This window comes from Schistocerca serialis, chromosome 9 (assembly GCF_023864345.2).
Source record: "Schistocerca serialis cubense isolate TAMUIC-IGC-003099 chromosome 9, iqSchSeri2.2, whole genome shotgun sequence".
Lineage (NCBI taxonomy): Eukaryota > Metazoa > Arthropoda > Insecta > Orthoptera > Acrididae > Schistocerca > Schistocerca serialis.
This window is the reverse complement of record NC_064646.1, coordinates 123,171,118-123,190,599: the sequence shown is the minus strand read 5'-3', so window position 1 is coordinate 123,190,599 and position 19,482 is coordinate 123,171,118. Positions and strand designations below refer to the sequence as shown.

Below are 19,482 nucleotides of genomic sequence, written 5' to 3'. Positions count from 1 at the left end.
AATAAGGAAACTTCAAACCTCCAGTTGAACCTCTCGTTCCTATTGAGGAGCTGAATAAGTACTTCGCCACGCTTACATATCTACTTGAACAACGCTCAAGAACGCGAATCCCCTGATGTGTCTGTGGTCGACAGAAACGATTTTTTTTTCTGCAGCCGGTAGGTCTTTGCGAAGTCAGGAAGTCAACTGCGCGATTTCGTTCTGCAGCTGTAAGACACGACAATATTACAAGACAAATGGTCAGTTTCCTCGCCGATCCATTACCACCCATAAGAACGTGTATTCTTATCCGTTATCTGACGTCCAGAATCTCCCCAATGGTCGGTAAAAACGGTCTCACAAAACCTCTGCCCAAAAATGAAAATTGCCAAAGAAGTTACTGATTACAGGCCATTTGCATTGTGCTAGCATTATCTCAGGCTTTAGAATACACAGGTCACGATGAACTAACCACTTACTTAAAATCAAATAACCTTCTGGATGAATAACAATCTGTTTTCCGGATAATTCGCATCGCGACGACTGCTGTTATAAAAGTGACTAACGAACTGAAACAAGCTGTGGACGAACAAGAAGCGAATGTAAAGTGCTTCTTGAATTTCAGCAAAGCCTTCAACAACGTCAACTTCAATATTCTACTCGCTAAACTCAAAAGTCAAAACTTTTCTTCGAGTGCTGTACAACGGTTCCACTCATACTTTACATGCCGCCACCCGTGTGAAATGAGCGGGACAAAGAAGACAGGGAAATAGAAGTATTACGGGTTCCACAAGGAACAGTATTGCGCGGATAACTTTTCTCATTATATGTTAATGATGTGTCGACTATTATCTTCCACTGGAAATATCATTGATATGCTGGTGACCTTCAGTTATACCTCCTAAGTGCAAGACCAACATAAATGCTGACTTACTTGCTTTATCAGCTTTGGCACGGACAAAGGTTTGAAACATAGTCCATCTAATACGCAAGCAATCTTAGTCGCTCACCAAAAAACTTATTACTCCAAAACAGCACAGAAATCACCTTTTCATCTTCTGCAAAGTATATGGGAATAATTTTGGACCATCACCTAAACTGGACTGAACACGCAAGTGCTGCCTTTAACAAGGTGTCAGCGTCACTTCATTCATTACAGAAATATAAAAAAAAGTATTTCCTCTCGAGCTTACAAAGCAACTTGTGGGGTTATGAAGACTCCCCATCGTTGATTATGGTGATCGCATTCTTCAAGGACTTTCGTATGACTGTTCACTCCGGCTAGAATTGGCAATTTGTGCGATACATTTGTGATGTACACTATTTCGACCATATCATTGCTGCCCACGGACAATTATCATGGCTAAGAGTCGACAAGAGTAGAGATTATCATACCCTGTATTGGCTGCCCCTGTTAGCGCGACGGAATGTCATGCCTCACGGCCTGGTTTCGATTCCCGGCTGGATCGGAGATTTTCTCCGCTCGGGGACTGTGTGTTGTGTTGTCCTTATCATCATCATTTCATCCACATCGGCGCGTAAGTCGCCGAAGTGACGTCAACTCGAAAGACTTCTACCAGGCGAACGGTCTAGCAGACGGGAGGCCCTAGCCACACGGCATTTCCATTTCCATACCCCGTATTTCTTGCATCGTCTTCCCAATCATTCCACTCCTTCCTTCCTTCCTATTTATCTTCAACCCTTACGCTACCATCTGAACAGCACAGCAACAATACTCGTTCCCAACAACGTAAAATCCTGTCTGTACCGCTAAAAACACTGCCACGTTCTCTAAATTATATTACGTGTCAGGAACCCGATTTTAGAACAATCTTCCTCAGAATATTACAGAAACTGAAATTCTTTCTAACTTCAAAAGACAGCTAACGACCCACCTTCTATCACAACCGCTGTCTCTTCTTGCAGCTTCCTCTCATCAACCATGCATCACCCACCACTTTTCCCTCCCCTGGTCTACAGAGTTCTCTACCGAAATTCTTTCCTAGCAGCTACTGTTACGTTCGTTTCAATCCTGTCCTCTTTCATTACCCCTTCCACTTCTTCTAATACGAAACAAGGCTTCAAAAGCACCAAACTAATCATTATCACCCTTAATTTCTCCATTATTGTGTTATTATTATTAGTGTTACTATTATTATTGTTATTATTATCGTAAATTATTATTTTTTGTTAATAAAGCAGTTTCTTGTTATTGAGTCTGTTATCTAATAACTGATATCATTCTTAATGCCTCCATTATTTTATCATCATTATTGGTGTTACTATTATTATTACTGACCGACCGAGGTGGCCGAGATGGATTTGTGTGATGTCCTTAGGTTAGTTAGGTTTAAGTAGTTCTAAGTCCCAGTGGACAGATGACCTCAGAAGTTAAGTCGCATAGTGCTCAGAGCCATTTGAACCATTTTATTACTGCAAATTAGTATTTTTATTAATAATGCAAATTACTGTTATTGTTGTTGCCACGTATTAGTTTTTTGTACGTGCTGCTCCTCGTCGGAAGTAAGAGAGAGCCTTAAGTCCTTAATTTGGTCAGTCTAAATAAGCAAGAAGTAAATAAATATTTGGTGTAGCAACGTGTTTTGTTTTTAGTGTTTCCACTATGTCTAGCAGAGATGGAGCGGGAAGGTCGCCAGCAGAATACTTGGGCTGCTCACCGAGAGGAAGGCAGGCTTGTTGATGGGGTAGAGGTGTCCCGCAGTGAGCACCAACAGCTTCTCGGCGCGGCACATGAGGATGCGGAGGGCGCGCCTGAAGCGGCTGCTGCCTGCCAGCCACGAGCTGTCGTACGCGGCCGCCGACACCGCCTGGCCCTGCAGCAGAACGCTTCCTGGCTATTCCTGCGTTGTAAAACGACATGTAATCTAAGGTTATGGGATAACGGCATTTCTCTCAAGGAACTCTAGTATCCTTGTCGCGCGTCTTGTGCAGTCTCTTAGTCATTGTCGCCATTCGAAAATAGTGCTTAAACTTTTAGCTTAAAGACTTACATGTTTGTAACTTCGCTAAGAAATCATTCATCTTCCCTGTTGTGAACTCCCGAACGTGTTTTGCGCTGTTTGGTGGAAGGGAACTGTATCTACCTTGCATATGATGTGATAGTCTTCCAGTAATCATCGTAGGTAGATTGTGTATGTAGCCGACTGTGCTGGTTTAAGGGCTAGTGAGAAGTTATGAGAGGCGCTCAAAAATTTTTCGTATGAGGACGTTGCTGCAGCGTATATGCAGCACGGAGCGACTCCCATGCTGGTATACGAGGTTTCTTCAGAAAGTAAATGGTTCAAATGGCTCTGAGCACTATGCGACTTAACTTCTGAGGTTATCAGTCACCTAGAACTTAGAACTAATTAAACCTAACTAACCTAAGGACATCACACACAGCCATGCCCGAGGCAGGATTCTAACCTGCGACAGTAGCGGTCGCTCGGCTCCAGATTGTAGCGCCCAGAACCGCACGGCCACTCCGGCCGGCCTCCAGAAAGTAAGTTCCGATCGGTCGCGAAATGGACACCACAGTGAAAACTCGAAGAAGCTTTGCACAGATGTGTCGGGTAGTGTCTTAAGTATGACCGTCGATCGCATCAAGATGCTCTTTTCAGTTATGAGAGCACTGTGAGCGAGTAAACGTGCCTTGGACAACGATGTCTCCCGCCAAGTAGGAGGGCCCGCTGAGAGGCTTCGCCTTAATGAATGCAGCCCACTTAACACAGCTGCCACGCACTTTCTTCTTTATGGCAATTCTCAGCTCCACTCCGCAGGGGCAGTGAAGACGCTCCTGCAGCCTTTTCGATGGGAAGTGTTCGATCATCCACAACAAAGCCCTAATTGCCTCGTCCTGAGTATCATCTCTGTACACATGAAACAATGGATACAAAGACTACACTTGGGCGCAGGCTACGCGCTGTAGACCAGCGTAGAGAATTGTCGTAAAGCACAGGCGGCGGCCTTCTATGACGATGTTGTTGGAAATTTGGTATAACAAGAATCTAAGTCGGAGCGGCGACTATGTAGAGAAGTATCTGGAAAGTGTAGCTAACTCTTGCAAATAAAATGTTGAATTTCTCTGTGATATCCATTTAGCGACCGACCGGAACTTACTTTCTGGACAACTCTCGTACAAGTATCGACGTGTCGACGTGTTGGAAAGAGATTAGTGCGGCATTAATGACTTTCCAACTTCATGCGATAAATGTGGAAACGTGAAAAATGGCTGTTATTGTCAAATGCGTCCAAACAAGACCAACGTCTTCTTACTGTTTTCTTGCTCCCTGATGGAAGAACACTTGAGGATACCCATCGGAGATTGAAGAACGTGTATGGCGTTGCATGTCTGTCGGAAACTACCGTTGTGGAATGGTGCACCAAGTTCCACGGTGCTCCAAGATAACGCGCTTCCCCATATCGGAGCCGGCCGGAGTGGCAGTGCGGTTCTAGGCGCTACAGTCTGGAACCGAGCGACCGCTACGGCCGCAAGTTCGAATCCTGCCTTGGGCATGGATGTGTGTGATGTCCTTAGGTTAGTTAGGTTTAATTAGTTCTACGTTCTAGGCGACTGATGACCTCAGAAGTTAAGTCGCATAGTGCTCAGAGCCATTTGAACCATTTTGAACAATATCGGAAATATCGCAACACCGAAGTTATGCCAACTCAAATGGGAGACACTCGAGCACCCGCTGTTTATTCCTAATGTCCGCCCATGCGATTATGAAGCATTCGGCCCTTTAGAAACGGTCTTGAAGCGTCGACGATTCCTGTCGGACGAGGATGTACAGCGGGCAGTTAAGGACTTCTTCCCCTTGCAGGACTCAGTATTTTACAACACGGGTATCTTGGAACTGGTGCGTCGGGGGGATGGTTGTCTCAATGCTAGCGGCGATTTTGCTTGATTTGCACACTAATTCTGGACTGTACGACTTTCGAACGGAAAATTTTTTATCGTTCCTTATATTCTGTCACTATATGCCACTATGATGGTTCCATTATTGTGTTATATTTTACTGTATAAAAAATAATTACCAACTGTGAACTTGATGACATCTTTCTTTGACTACTTTGATTGTCTTTTGCCATTAGCGATTTGGAAAGTTTTACTCAGCAGATCGCTGCGTTGTGTCTATAGGACTAACTGTTAATCAAGTGAAATAATGCCCGATGTTCTTTCAGTCAGATTAACTTTACACACTGAAGCTATCTCTTTCATTCTGAACTACTGAAAATACGAGACAAATCTTTCGCAATATGTAATAAATTTCTTAAGCTACTGTGCTTGTTATCAAGAGCAGACAGTCTCTCTCTTTTGGAAAGTTCCGACGAGTGCAATGCAGCCTGAAGTCAGTAAGACAACATAATGAGATTTCTTCCACTGATTTGTCTACAATGCGCAACAGAATGTGACTATACGACTTCTACACGACTGATTAGGGAATTAATTTCATTAATGATTTAAAAAGACAGTTCGCAAGGAGGACTCATATTCTCGCTAGTCCCAGGATATGGAAAGGAGTTGTGGAATGCACATAGGTGAAAAGACCAGTGAACTACACTCCGTGAAAAAGAACATTTATTCACACGAAGCATTCTCTACTCGAGTATCAGTAATCATTTAACAAATGAAAAATCATTTTAATGTTATTGTTTATTACGAGCGTTGATTTCTTAACAAACTCTCTGGACACAGTTCTGTCAGCAAAGGGTCGCGTCACCGAACGCTCGGACAAACTTTTTCTTGTGATTGTATTAAAAATCAAACACTCGCTACAGCTGGAAGGGAAGTCACAGCAAGGTAAGTTCACTAATAAAAGAAACTCCTGATAATTGCTACGAATAGCGAGCTGTTACCGCCAGACCTGGCTTGTGACAGTTCACTCTGCCCAAGGAAACCTCTAGAGCACATTGGAGAAATCCCAGCGTCGGTGAATAATGAAAACATGTCGCGCTTCCAAAAGCTAAGCTGAAAACCTATAAACGTGACGCAAGACAAATTTAGCCGCGTAATTCCCTTGATAACTGAACTTAATTGCTTCCTTGATTATCTATATTATAAAACGAAATATGTGATTAGAATCTCAAACAAAATGTTTTACCCTAAGTGCGGTCAGAAGCAGTACATGTTACTCACCCCACCATCCTACCACAACTAAGAGATCATGAAACTCTGCAAAATTTCCGAGACACTGTGGGTTGATGCGACATCCCTGAGTGGGTGTTGCGAATAGCCAGTTCTCGCGGAAAATGACCCCATGGTGGCCAAATGCTTCACTGCACCCAGAAGTGTAAAATGTGTCCCGTCACTCTATAGAATACAGCGCGGCAATCCATAGAACATTTCCCGACAGCATGTCACCAACTTCGATCCGTGCCAGAAGCTGAAGAGCGAATTCAAAACATTGCTGTAGATCTCAAGGTTCCATTTGCCGCACGGCCTGGGTCTTCTATGTATATCGGTATAAAATAAACCGCAAAGTTTCCGTACTGTTGACCATAGGTGGGCAACTCTCGTGACACTGCCTGACTACCACTATCCGAGGCATGTGCTGCATTGTCAGGTACAGAAAGCAAACCTGTCAATAACTTCCAGCGGGATAGGAAGGCTTCCTCTTCCATGTGCTACACCAAACTCACCCGTCTTTTCGAATTTCAGAATCGTCTCGTTTAAACCAATTAATGATACTAGAGCTCTCCTCAGACTTTTCAGTCGGCGATACTCTCTCAATGCAGCATTATAATTGGTACCTTTCATATAAAAGAGTTTCACCAACAATGCAAAATCTCCCATCTCCATTGCTATACTGTTCACTGGTGATGCGTTTTGTCAAATGACTGCGTGGTTTTAATACCTTCATATAAACATTGTATAGCTCCAGATTTGCAACTGGTAGCAAAACCTGGAACTATTTTTTCCAATTTAAATCGGTTCGTCATTGTTGCATTAGCATGTCTACCAAGTTCCAGTACCAAACGATACTTACAGCCCACAATGGGCCTCCGTGAATAGCTAAACTTTAATTGTAGCCATCCGGTATATGAAGAGCATTTACTTTATCTCAACCCTGCACATCGCTAAAGAGTGTAATGATTGTCGCCACGGCCGCAACTAAGACTAAGCTCAACGCCACGAAAACTCCAACAACAGACGGAAGATCATTCAGTTAGAGGTTAACGACTTGGCTTCGTCATAACATTAAATGCTTAACACTAGTTATACTGGAAAAAACTGGCAGATGCTACACCCTAAAACTCCTCTCATTTCGAGAAACCACGGGAAACGTCATACCATGTGACTAGAAGACAATTTGCTATTCTCTTCGCACGAACGACAGATGCACACGTCACTGAGCGTGACATGCGGATACCTCTGAAGGAACAGGAAACTATCCAAAATAACAGTCGTGACCAATAACGTCTGTCATTACGATTATTTTTTAGATTAATGTTGCACTACATCGTGATTTCATTTTCTCTTTAGTCAATATTGTAAACAGTGTCAGTTTTTAAGATTATTTACAGGACTGTAATTGGTATAATAGTAGCTATAATTATTATCAGGTTATCTTCATTTCGAAAACTGGGTGCACACAGCGACTGTCATGTGACACAAATCATAGAGTTCAGCAATCAGTCGTCCTTTTTTCAGATTTTATTGCGCAAATCCAGATTTCGGCTAGTAGCTAGCCATTCTCAATGCACTATTTTCTATTCTCAATGCATGTAAGTCCCTGTTGCTCGAGCGTCAGTCACAGTTCTTTGAATAATATAGTATTACTTAGTAAGTACTATAGTAGTACTTAGTTTCAGTTTTACGCAGTTCACCACCAGCCACAAGCAAGAGGGTTACCATCCATCACCGCCACCGGCAGATATCTATGGTCTGAAAATGATCTTATAATAAGATCGAAACCGGTCACCATATTAAAAAAAATTATACGATCAAGACTGCTTCCACTTTATTTTAATAATTATAGATCACTGTTTCCTATAATAAGAACTATGTTCTTTAAAATGTTACCAATAGAAATATCTGCCCTTACACTCATTACATACTGTATATACCAAGAAAACTGTTCATGGTATCAGACATGTCACTGACACAAGGGAACATATCTGCGAGACGAGAAGAAAGTTTGCCGTTGAACATCCTGTCTATAACGAGGTCATACGAAATGGTGCACAATTTCACTTAATTGTATTTGGGATACCTATGGAACATGTATAATTGAATGATCACGCGTAGATTGCAGTAAAATGAAATTTGTGTGCCGTAACGAACACTTTCAACTTAGATTTGAAACATGATGTTTATGTCCTTTTCAGATGCAATGGAAGTCTACCGACAATAGAACTTGCGAAACAGTGCACCCCAGTTTGTGATCTATGTAAAAGATATTAACAACGGTAATATTAAAGAGCCAACACAGAGATGTTATGACGACCTGCAATCAGGCCAAACGTTTTTAAGTTTCGACATGTGCTAAAGCGCAGTTGTACCACTACATAATGGCCACACGATCGAAATTGCAATAGTGGGTTGTACAAATAAACAACTTTACACTCAAAGGTGACCATGATATTATTTACAAAACTTTACGCATCTGTGAAGATCAGCTACGGGAAATTAATCTATACATTTTGGCAACTGCAATATGACACTACATCAACGGAGAAAAAAAAAAGAAAACTCGACAAGTATGGATGATACTCGTGCTCTGAGGTGTTGCGCCACAGAAAGACATCATTGGCAAAAATAATTTCCTTAAATTTTCTCCAGCCATCACAATATCAACTCAAGCCACAGAGCTACATAGGGAGTCAGACTGACAAACAGCCGGAGCACCAGTATTCCAAATGATATGGCACATCCCGGAAGCCATTGCTTCACCTCGCACGACTGAGAAGTCTGAATTAAGAAGTCTTCATTAAATCTCCGACTGAAGGCTGGCGATTCGCCATCGTACTCCACGCCTCGCAGAATTGTAACATCTAACTAAATGTAATGCTCCTTCATTACAGCAGACAGCGCCAATTGGCATTTACCGCCGTATTGCATGCTTCACGGAACTATAACACGTAACTCGAAATAATTCGAATAAATATAACGCTACTTCATTACAGCACAGATTGCCAAATGGCCTTCATCATTAGTGGAACTGTGACATTTAACTCGTATAAATCTTACGCTTCTTCATTACAGAACAGAGTGGCAGATGGATTACACCAGTATACTCCATCCTTGGGTATCCTGCAGTTGTAAGAGTCTCCGCTCCAGTCGCATCTCTAGACAATGCGTGTTCTGTACAAATTTAACTATTTATATGGACATTTCATCTTCAGGTTTTGACGAGTGAGTTTGTGATTATCAAAATACGTGTATGGCATGAATGGAAATATTTCTTGATTACATTGACTGAGAAGTTTGAATTTTTTACACTGTCAAGCGACCATAGACTGCAGCTTTGACAAAAATTACAGCGTGATATATCTGAGAATGTATGATTTTAGCACACTATCGTATGGTAGTGCATTATGGATAGTGGGAAATCCAGAAGAGAAGAGAATCAAAGTGTCTAAGATGTAGTTGAGCCGTGGTAAAAATTGCTGTTTTGAAGAGCGCGCCACAGCGCGTAGTGTGAAGCAGTCGCCCTCCATTTCTGCTGGTGGCGCCGCTGTGGCAATCGCAGCTTTGGTGTCTCCCTCTGGTGGGAAAGGGAAAGGTTGCCTGTTCACGTGCATTTAAGGGGCGCTATGAGCTCGCCAGGGTCTCCCTGCACAAGCTGTCCTCCTCCTCCGTGAATCCCGTCGCCTCTATCGCTCCTTCTTGCACACTCGTGACAGGGATTCACTCCAACGCCACCGGCAAATACAGCGACACGTACGGAACCTTATTACAGCAACAGACCTGCACACGACTCAACGCCACCCTCCCTATCAACTCCTCCAAGTACTGGTTCCCCTCCCATCGCCTTACTGGTTCCCATTCCACTCCCCACTACCCCCTTCTCCGTAACGACCACCCCCTTCCTGACATCCTCAGCAAGGCCAACCACATTGCTTCCCACCTTTTCGAGGTCTTCTCCATCCCATATGATCCCCACTTTAATTTTTTTCCCACCACCATGGAATGTGCCGAAACCTCGGTCGCTCCACTTGCTCCTAGTCTCCAGTACATGGGGCAGTTGCCCCCTCTGACATAAACACTCCAATCACAGCACAAGACATTAAACTTATCCTCCGGTCCAAACGCAACACGGCCCCTGGTCACGACTGTGTCACCTACCGCCACCTTAGAGAAAGCTCCTCTTCCTTCCTGACTGTCCTTGCCCATCTATATAACATCATCCTCTCTACTGGCTTTTACCCTGACCTGTGGAAGACTTCCCACGTCCTCTTATTCCTCAAACCCAACAAACCCCCTTCTGCCGCCTCTTCCTATCGTCCCATCTGCCTCACCTCTGTCTTCAGTAAGGTCTTCGAATCCATCCTCTCCTGCTGTATCCATCAGCACCTTAATCAACACCACCTCCTCCCCCTTACCCAGTATGGCTTCCAACCCTCCTTCTCCACTGAAGACCAACTCCTTAACCTCATTCACCTTCTCTCCCTCCAGCTCAACTCCCGTCGCTCCACCATCTTTGTTTCCTTCGACCTCCAAAATGCTTATGACCATGTATGGCATCCCGGTCTCCTCTTTAAACTCCAAACCTACACCCTGCCTATCAATTTTGTCCATCTGGTCGCTTCCTTCCTCCCACGCAGTCTTTCCTATGTCACCCTCCACAACACCAACTCCCATATCTTTTATCCAACTGCTGGTGTCCCCCAGGGCTCTGTCCTCTCCTTTATCTCTTGTAGATGGCTGATATGCCCAAACCACCCCCACCTGTCCACCTTCTCCAGTATGCTGATGACACTGCCTTACTGGCTCTCTATTCTACCCTGCAACAGTCCCAATGCACCTTCCAAACCCACCTTAACCAGTTCACCACTTGGTGTAACCAGTGGTTCCTCCGTCTCAACCCCTCCAAAACCCAGGCAATCATCATAGGCTGCACCACCAACTCCTTCTGTCTCCATGATTGCTACCTCACCCTTTATAGTCATCCCATCCAACTCACCCCTACCCTGAGATACCTTGGCCTCACCATCGACCGTCACCTCACCTGGACCCCTTACCTTCAGACCATTCAGCAGAAAGCCCATTCCCGCCTCCACCTGCTGAAACTCCTGTCTGGCAGGACATGGGGATTGCATCCTTCCACCATCCTACACACCTAGAAATCCCTCATCCATCCTATCCTCTGCTATGCCAGCATTGCCTGGATCTCCACACCCACCCACTTTTACAAAGACCTCCAAATCCTTGAACGCCATGCACTCCACCTTGCCTTCCTTATCCGCCTTCCTTCCCACACACGGCTTCTGTATGAACTCATCCCCTTCCCCCTCCTCCTCCTGTTACTCCAACATTTTCGCATCCATTACATTGTCTGCAGGCGTGATCCCCCTCACCCCCTGGTTTCCTCTTTCCTCTCCATTCCCCGCCTGCTGCCGCGCCTCTATCGCTGTATCACTCCCTCTCTCCACCTCCACACCCCCCATCTCCTTCATCAGGGCAATTTCCAGCACCTCCCCCTCCCGGATGATGAACTTAGCTGTGAAATATACCCTTCCTTCCAAGTATATCCTGGCCTTGTTCCCCCTCCTCCCCAGGGCCACCTTTTTTCCTCTCGCCTCTTTCTCCCTAGGGCGGATTTTCCTCCTTCCCCCCTGAGCCCCTGTCCCCACCTACCCTCTTCCCTCCCAGGCCCTCTCTGGTGCGCCCCCCGCCCATCTCCCCACCTCTCTTCCCCTCCTTCCCTTCTTCCCTTCTCCCTCTTCTCCTTGGGCCTGGCAGATCCTCTGTTTTGATCGTTGTGCCACGTCAGTGTTGTGTTTAGTGCTGTTTCTCCTGTGCATCGTGAGGTGTGATTTTAATTGTGTGCTGGCCATGTACTTCGTGTTTTTGTCAGTGTTTGTTATGGGCTGCACCATCCATTGGTACCTTCCTGCTCCAGTCATACTGCGCCTTGTTTCTTTTAATTGTCCCAGTGTGTGGTTTTTTGTGTGTGCTACCTTTTTAGGGTTTTTCTCTCCATTTTCAAGTTGCCCCCTTTTTTGTCTATTGTCTTCCATGATGTTCCCCCTTTTTTATCTATCTTCACCATTTTTTCTCCTTTGGTATTTTTAATTGTCTTCTATTGTTTGTTCTATGTCTTTCAGCCACAGAGCAGCGCATATGCTGCTGCCAGCCCTACCCGGTGAGGAATCTAAATACAGCAAAGGGGAAAAAAAAACTCGCCACGGGGGCAGTCTGGGTCAGTCTCTCGTTTCCAGCTTGCTAGTCTGTCTCTCGCCCGCATTTGTTAGGCAGTTAGTGTCTGTCTGTTGTTCGGAGTGCTAGTATGTCTGTCGTTTGGACCAACCTTTAAAGCCGGCAAAATGATAGTCTTTCCACACTGCCAGTAAGAGAACTCAGCGAGTGGTCGCCCGGTCGGGGCTTAGTTCTTGCATCTGAGTCTACACGTTAGGCCGCCAGTCTGCTCCAGTTCGCTCAGGCAATGGTCATTGGCGGTTGGATCGATCGGTTGGTCGGTCGCGCACAAGATGACTTGTCCATCTTGAGCGTCGGCACATGTGAGGTTGCCACGTGAGTCCAGTGGGCCGTGGCGTATAGAAAAGGGTAGTGACATTGCGGTCGACACGAGAGCAACAGGAGTCAACCCACGACATCAGTCTGGCTGGTGCGAGCTGCGACGCCGTGAGACGGGAGATCGGCCCGCCTTCCTGTGTCCGTTGAAGTGCTGGCAGCGGACGGTTCGGAAGAGCGATTTGGGGGTGCTGCACCAGGTCTTCTCGAGAAATCGCAGTTTATTAGAAGTTAAGTGATTGGTGATAGGTTGTTTGATTTGCTCTTGTTAAATTCTACTTGTTTTCTTGGTGAGGTCACCAGCCGTTTTGCTTTGGGGTCGTCCCACCATTCTTCTCCGTTTGCTCACCAGCGGGAAGGTGGTTGATTATATATTTGGTGGTCCGTTTTTCCCTTGTGGATTAGGGGCCAGTTAGAGCAATCTGCGGTTTGGGTTGTTCGGTAATCTCTCTATCAGTCTACCGTACGTTAGCAGCTGCCTCTGTCATGTTTGTCGGATTTTGTATGTTAACAAATTTATTGCTTGATGTGTAACGGCCTAATACCTGAAATATGTTTTGATCTTTGGAAACTTTGATATTGTTGCCTATGATCTTGAGAGGCGGTATCTGTGTACTGTAGAGCATCTTAACTATTGTTTGGCCAACATTATAGAATTTTATATAAGATTGCATTTCAGGGTCTTTTATTTAAATGATCATTTTATTATATAAAGTTGCCACCCTTTCATCGTAAGACTTTTCTTAGAAGTTAAAAATCAAGTTACACCTTTGGTGGCAAGGTTAATATTTTAATTGTTTGTGTTTTGTACCATTCCCATCCCTCCGATGGGGCGGGGGGGGGGGGGGGGGGTGCATAGTTTGTGTGCTTGTGTAAATTGTTAAAACTCTTAATTTAAAGTTATCTGGTGTGTTGCATATTTACCTGTGTAGTCTTTCAGAGGCTGTTGTGAGCGGTCGTAACTACGGCCGTGTCAAAGGGATCGGCAAGGTTCTCTGCCCAAAAGCTCATACAGACAAAACTTGTTTCTTTCTGCCTCTGAATAAACTGTAACTTTGATATTTAGAGGGTGCTTTCTGATTATAATTTTAAATCTGTTTCTTTTAAAAAATGATTTTAGACACTATTAAAGGGAATAAAATTCCCATTTGTTAAAAGGAATTTGATTGTGATTTCATCAGTTACTGCCTGGCAACTACTTCCATGCTTACACAGTGTGATTAAAGGTGTTAATGTTCTTGATGAATCGCTAGTAAATAAAATAAATTCTTAAGAATATTCTTTGAAAATAAACCACGGTTCATTACTGGTAGCAGAGCATGGTTAGCGTTCTTGAAACTACTCTTTGAGTAACTGATGGAATTGTAGTTGTACTTATTTTATAGTTTCGCTTTGGCCAAGTGACTGTTTAGCTGCATGTTTCAGGTTGTCATGGCGGCCAGAAAATGTCCAGGATTAGGCCTGTTGCGCAGAAGTCAACTCTTATATGAGTTGCGTATTCGTAATATAAACAAACAAGGCACTGTTCCTGAGTTGCTTGCGGACTTAAAAGATGCCTTGCTCAATCCAGTCCAAATTTCACCAGAAGTTACTGGTTCCTTTCCGACGGCCATGGCAGCGGTGGCAAGAGAGGTTGGTGAGTTCCAACAACATTTAGACTGGTTTTGTGTTGATCAACCGAGTCGCAAGCAGTTAGCTAGACTACGCGCACATTTGGTGCACGTGTTTAACCGGGTCTCTGATCCAGAACAAGTTGTTGTAAACGAGGCTGATCTTAAGGAAGTAGTTGAGTTGCAGCGGAAGGTGGCTGCGTTGCAGATTAGGATAACTAGGTTAGAGTCTAGCTCCGAAGAATCTCGTGGGCAGGTCCAAATCGATCCAGCGCGAACAGGAAGCGAACTAAATAACCCGAACCGCAGGTTGCTCTAACCCGCCCCTACTCCACAAGGGAAAAACAGACCACCAAATTTATAAACAACCACCTTCCCGCGAGCGGGCAAACGGAGAATAATGGTGGGACGACCCCAAAACAAAACGGCTGGTGACCTCACCAAGAAAACAAGTAGAATTTAACAAGAGTAAATCAAACAACATATCACCAATCACTTAACTTCTAGTAAACTTCTCAAGAAGACCTGGGGCAGCACCCCCAAATCGCTCTCCTGAACCGTCAGCTGCCAGCCGCTTCAACGGACACAGGAAGGCGTGCCGATCTCCCGTCTCACGGCGTCGCAGATCGCACCAGCCAGACTGATGTCGTGGGTTGACTCCTGCTGCTCTCATGTCGAGCACAAAGTCACTACCCCTCGCTATACGCCGCGGCCAACTGGACTCACGTGGCGACCTCACATGCGCCGACGCTCAAGATGGACAAGTCATCTTGTGTCTCAGTGCGCGACTGACCAACCGATCGATCCAACCGCCAATGACCATTGCCTGAGCAATCTGGAGCAGACTGGCGGCCTAACGTGCCGACTCAGATGCAGGAACTAAGCCACGACCTGGCGACCACTCGCTGAGTTCTCTGACTGGCGGTGTGGAAAGACTCTCATTTTGCCGGCTTTAAAGTTTGGTCCAAACGACAGACAGACACTAACTGCCTAACAAATGCGGACGAGAAACAGGCTAACAGGCTGGGAACGAGAGACTGACCCCCTGGCGAGCTCATAGCGACCCTTAAACGCATGTGAACAGTCAACCTTTCCCTTTTCCCACCAGAGGGAGACACCAAAGCTGCGATTGCCACAGTGGCGCCACTGCCAGAAACGGAGCGCGACCGCTTCACACTACACGCTGCGGCGCGCTCTTCAAAACAGCAAATTCTAACACGGCTCAGTAGTGTTACAGCAGAAGGTTGATAATCAGGTGGATTGATAAGATAAAGGAACAGGAGGTTCTCCATGGGGTCGGTGAAGGAAGAAACATGTGGAAAACACAGAGCAGAAAAAGGGACAGATTGATAGGACTTGTCTTAAAGCATCAGGAAATAACCTCCATGGTACGATAGGGAACTGTAGAGGGTAAAAACTATTGTGGAAGATAAATGATTGAATGCATCCAACAAATAACGGAGGACGTAGGGTTTAATTTCTACTCTTAGATGAAGAGGTTAGCACAGGAGATGAATTTGTGGCACGGTTCCTGAGAAAAAAGTGTTTTAAGAGAGGGATGGACAGGCTGAGGGACGACAAAGCTGCCCTACATGGGTTTCGCTTTTACCGATTGACATACCGAACCCATAAAAGATAAAGAATCATGCATAACAGAATCATTCTAGGGAGAAACTTATAACGCTTTCTTTTTTTTGGATGTGTTGAATATATATTCTTAGTTGAAAGACACTACAGAAATCGGTAAACATTACTATGACGCTTTGATATATGTGGTGATTAAGAAAAGTCATCGAAAAGTGTTGATAATTAATGGTCTGCGCTCTGTGAGTTCAAATGCCCAGAAAGGCCGAACCAGGTCTCATCAAAAAAAAAAAAAAAAAAAGAAATGAAAATCCGAAGAAAAAATGTTTTAGCCGTTTCGTGCCACGACCGACCTAATAACGTACTCTGTTTTCTCAGGAGACTGGGGTTCAGTTTCAGAGTTGTCCACAACCCTAGCAACTAGGCTTCTTGTAGGGGCTGTACCGCAGTATGCTCCGTTCTAGAGATAACTCCTCAAAAAGATATAGTGGTTACAACTGGTAACTGAGCTGTCCATGAAACTTGACCGTCCTTCCGAATACAATGTTGTCTACACTGGACATCAGGAAGCTTTCCATCGCCGTTTCCTAAATATGGTAATGGTCCACTGTACTCAAAATTATGGTCTGGGAATTATATATAAACTTTAGCTCTGTAGTTAGTGTATATAGCTGCTATGTGGAGGAAACGGGTTCGACGGTCGGCACTGTCAGGGATTTGTCCCTGGTGGGAGGACTGGTACGATGTGTACTCACCTTCGTAATGCCAGCTGGGGAGACATTTGCATGAGAAGTAGCGGCTTCAAGGCCAAGAAAGGCATCAGCGTCTGGGAGAGAGGTGTGCTGCCCCCATCTCCTCAAGTCGCATCCAATGACGCTCCTGCCAATGGACGACATGTCGGTCGGTCGGTTCAGACTGGGCACTCAGGGTGAGAACGCGAAGGTTTTTAGGTAAGCCATGTCGTGTGAAACAGCATTTTGCGATACTGTTTTGTAGACTACTCCAGTCAGTCTCGCTACATGCAATAATGTTAACTTTAGAGTACGTGTTTCCTTTCTCGTGGAAATGATGTTGAGTATTCAACGATTGAAGGATGGTTGGCGGTGTACCCACGGAGCTGAAAGTCAAAGCGCCAGCGGTACGCAGTGTGTACTATTACTATAAGACTCTAAATAAATTTCACTAAGAATTATAATTATTTTGATACACTAGCAAAGTACAACTTACACAACAAGTGTACTTTGTAGCAAAGTATATCTTGCATATTAATACTTTGTAGCACTGTAGATGGTTACGCCCTTAATGAGTCAGAACACTAACGTTTTCATCTGGTTACATGCAGCATGTACTGACAAACAGAGATGCATAACTTGAGGTATTCTGTGCCTGCCCTTCTGATAGTAGTTGGCTCACCTGTTCCATAATGTTGTGAGCCGCCCGGCAGTAGAGGAACACCTGCGCTCCCGGTGTTGGCAGGAAGACCGCGCATCTGCCGGCGACGCTCATGTCGTCGCTCTGTGGCGAAAGACAGAGGCGAGCATCAGGTATAGCACTTACATAGCAACCAGATCTTACGAAAAAGATGTTTTATTCTGTGATGGTATCAAATTGTTAGTAATCTTTAAGGAATGTGTAATATATTGAAACTTGAACACGATGAAGACTGCATACAACAAATGTCAAATTGGCATGAAATGAAGTAGTGCTTGTATATATAGGGGGAGCGATCAATAAGTAATGCAACACATATATCTTCTGAAAGCGGGTTGGTTCTATTCAGTATTCCAATACACTATTTTGGAAACTTGTGGTAACTTCCTATGGCGTCAAACTGCTGAGATCATCGGACCCTAGCCGGCCGGAGTGGCCGAAAGGTTCTAGGCGCTACAGTCTGGAACCGCGCGAGCACTGCGGTCGCAGGTTCGAATCCTGCCTCGGGCATGGATGTGTGTGATGTTCTTAGGTTAGTTAGTTTTAAGTAGTTCTAAGTTCTAGGGGACTGATGACCTCAGAAGTTAAGTCGCATAGTGCTCAGAGCCATTTGAACCATTTGATTTTTCATCGGTCCCTAGGCTTGCATACTACTTAATCTAACTTAAACTAACTTACGGTAAGAAGAATACACACAGCCCATGTCCGAGGAAGGACTCGAAGCCCTGACGGGGGAAGCCATGCGAACCGTGGCAAGGCGCCCTTAGACCGCGCGGCTACACCGCGTGAGCGAATATACTATATTGTTCCCCACTCTTTTGGCTACAAAACCCAGTATTTGAATATAATCTGCTTTCAATACAATGGACCATCTTACTGAGAGGGCCTCTATGGCCACCTGGTATCACTTCGTTTGTTGACGGCGGAGAAAACGTCTTGCTGCGTGAATAACCTATCCATTATCCACGTAGCGCTTCCCAGGGAGTGCGTGCTTCATGGGCCAAACGAGTGGAAGTTGGAAGGTGGGACAACAGAGCTGTAGGTTGTATGAGCAAGAATCGACCAATTAAATTTTGTGAGCTCCTCTCAGGACCTTACGTTGCCATGAAGAACAAGGAGTTCCTTTGCATTCTTGTGGCGACTAACGCGCTGAAGCCGTTTCTTCAGTTTCCTGAGGATAGCACAATAAACTTCAGAGGTCACCCCTGCACCACAAGCGAGGACATCACTTCAACCCGTTCAGAGTCCCAGAAGACGGACGTCATGGCTCAGGGCACCGCTTTGAACTTTTCTTGATAAGAGAGCTAGTGTGGCGCCACTCCATGAATTCCCGTTTTGTTTACGGTTAGAAGAGATGAAGCCATGATTCATCGCCTGTGATGGTGTTCGACAAAAAATTTTCACGATCAGTCTCGTAAACCGCAAGCAATTCCGCCGTTGTTCTTCAAGGGCTTCAATTAGGCGTCGAGCAACCCCAAGCGATGAGCGAGTCTGTCAGTACTACCAACAGAGACGTACAGTTGAGCAGCGAGTTGTTTAACTTTGTCCCGTCTATCAGCTGGAATGAGAGTGTCGCACGTTCCAACAGTGCAGGAGTCATATCTGTGTGCAGCCGGCCGGACACGCGGGAGATGTGACAGGTTTGCGTGACTTCGTTGCGATTACGACAGACGCCCCGCCCAACGACTCGCCGTGCTTTTGTTCACTGCCAGGTCTCAGTAGACTTTCTGCAAGCGCCTGTGAACATATGCTGTGCTCTTTGTTTCCCTGAAACTCAATGACAGTTCTTTGCTTGGAACAGACCTCCGTTACAGACACCATTTTGAAGGCTACATGTACCGGAACTTCATGATAGTATGAAGGTTGAAGCAGGAATATTTCATGATGTTCTACAACTAATTATGGATATTTCAACAGAAACTGACTGAAAAAAAATGTGTTGCATTAGTTACTGAAGGCCCCTCGTAATGGACTACAAATTCAGTGTAACTACACAAAGTAGGAAAGAGCACTTCATTTACATTCCTTACATTATAATTGTAGCAATTAGGGCAGGTAGTGACAAATGTGATATTGTTCTAAACCCATTACCCGAAATTACTTTGAGCATTTAATCAGAAATATCTTAGATTTCCTCGCTAGAGGCCCTAATCAGTGATCACAAAGGTGTTATAGCAT

At 44.9% G+C, this 19,482-nt stretch overlaps 1 protein-coding gene across 1 annotated transcript in view; it reads right to left on the bottom strand.

Moving 5' to 3' along the window:
- Positions 1-2,606: 2,606 nt before the first annotated feature.
- LOC126419412 (odorant receptor 43a-like) overlaps positions 2,607-19,482 on the bottom strand; it is a 42,155-nt gene continuing 25,279 nt past the window's right edge. The window contains exons 3-4 of the mRNA XM_050086601.1: positions 17,287-17,388; positions 2,607-2,813 (exon numbers count right to left, since the gene is read on the bottom strand). Coding sequence (XP_049942558.1) covers positions 2,607-2,813; positions 17,287-17,388 — 309 coding nt within the window. The remainder of the gene's footprint in view (positions 2,814-17,286; positions 17,389-19,482) is intronic.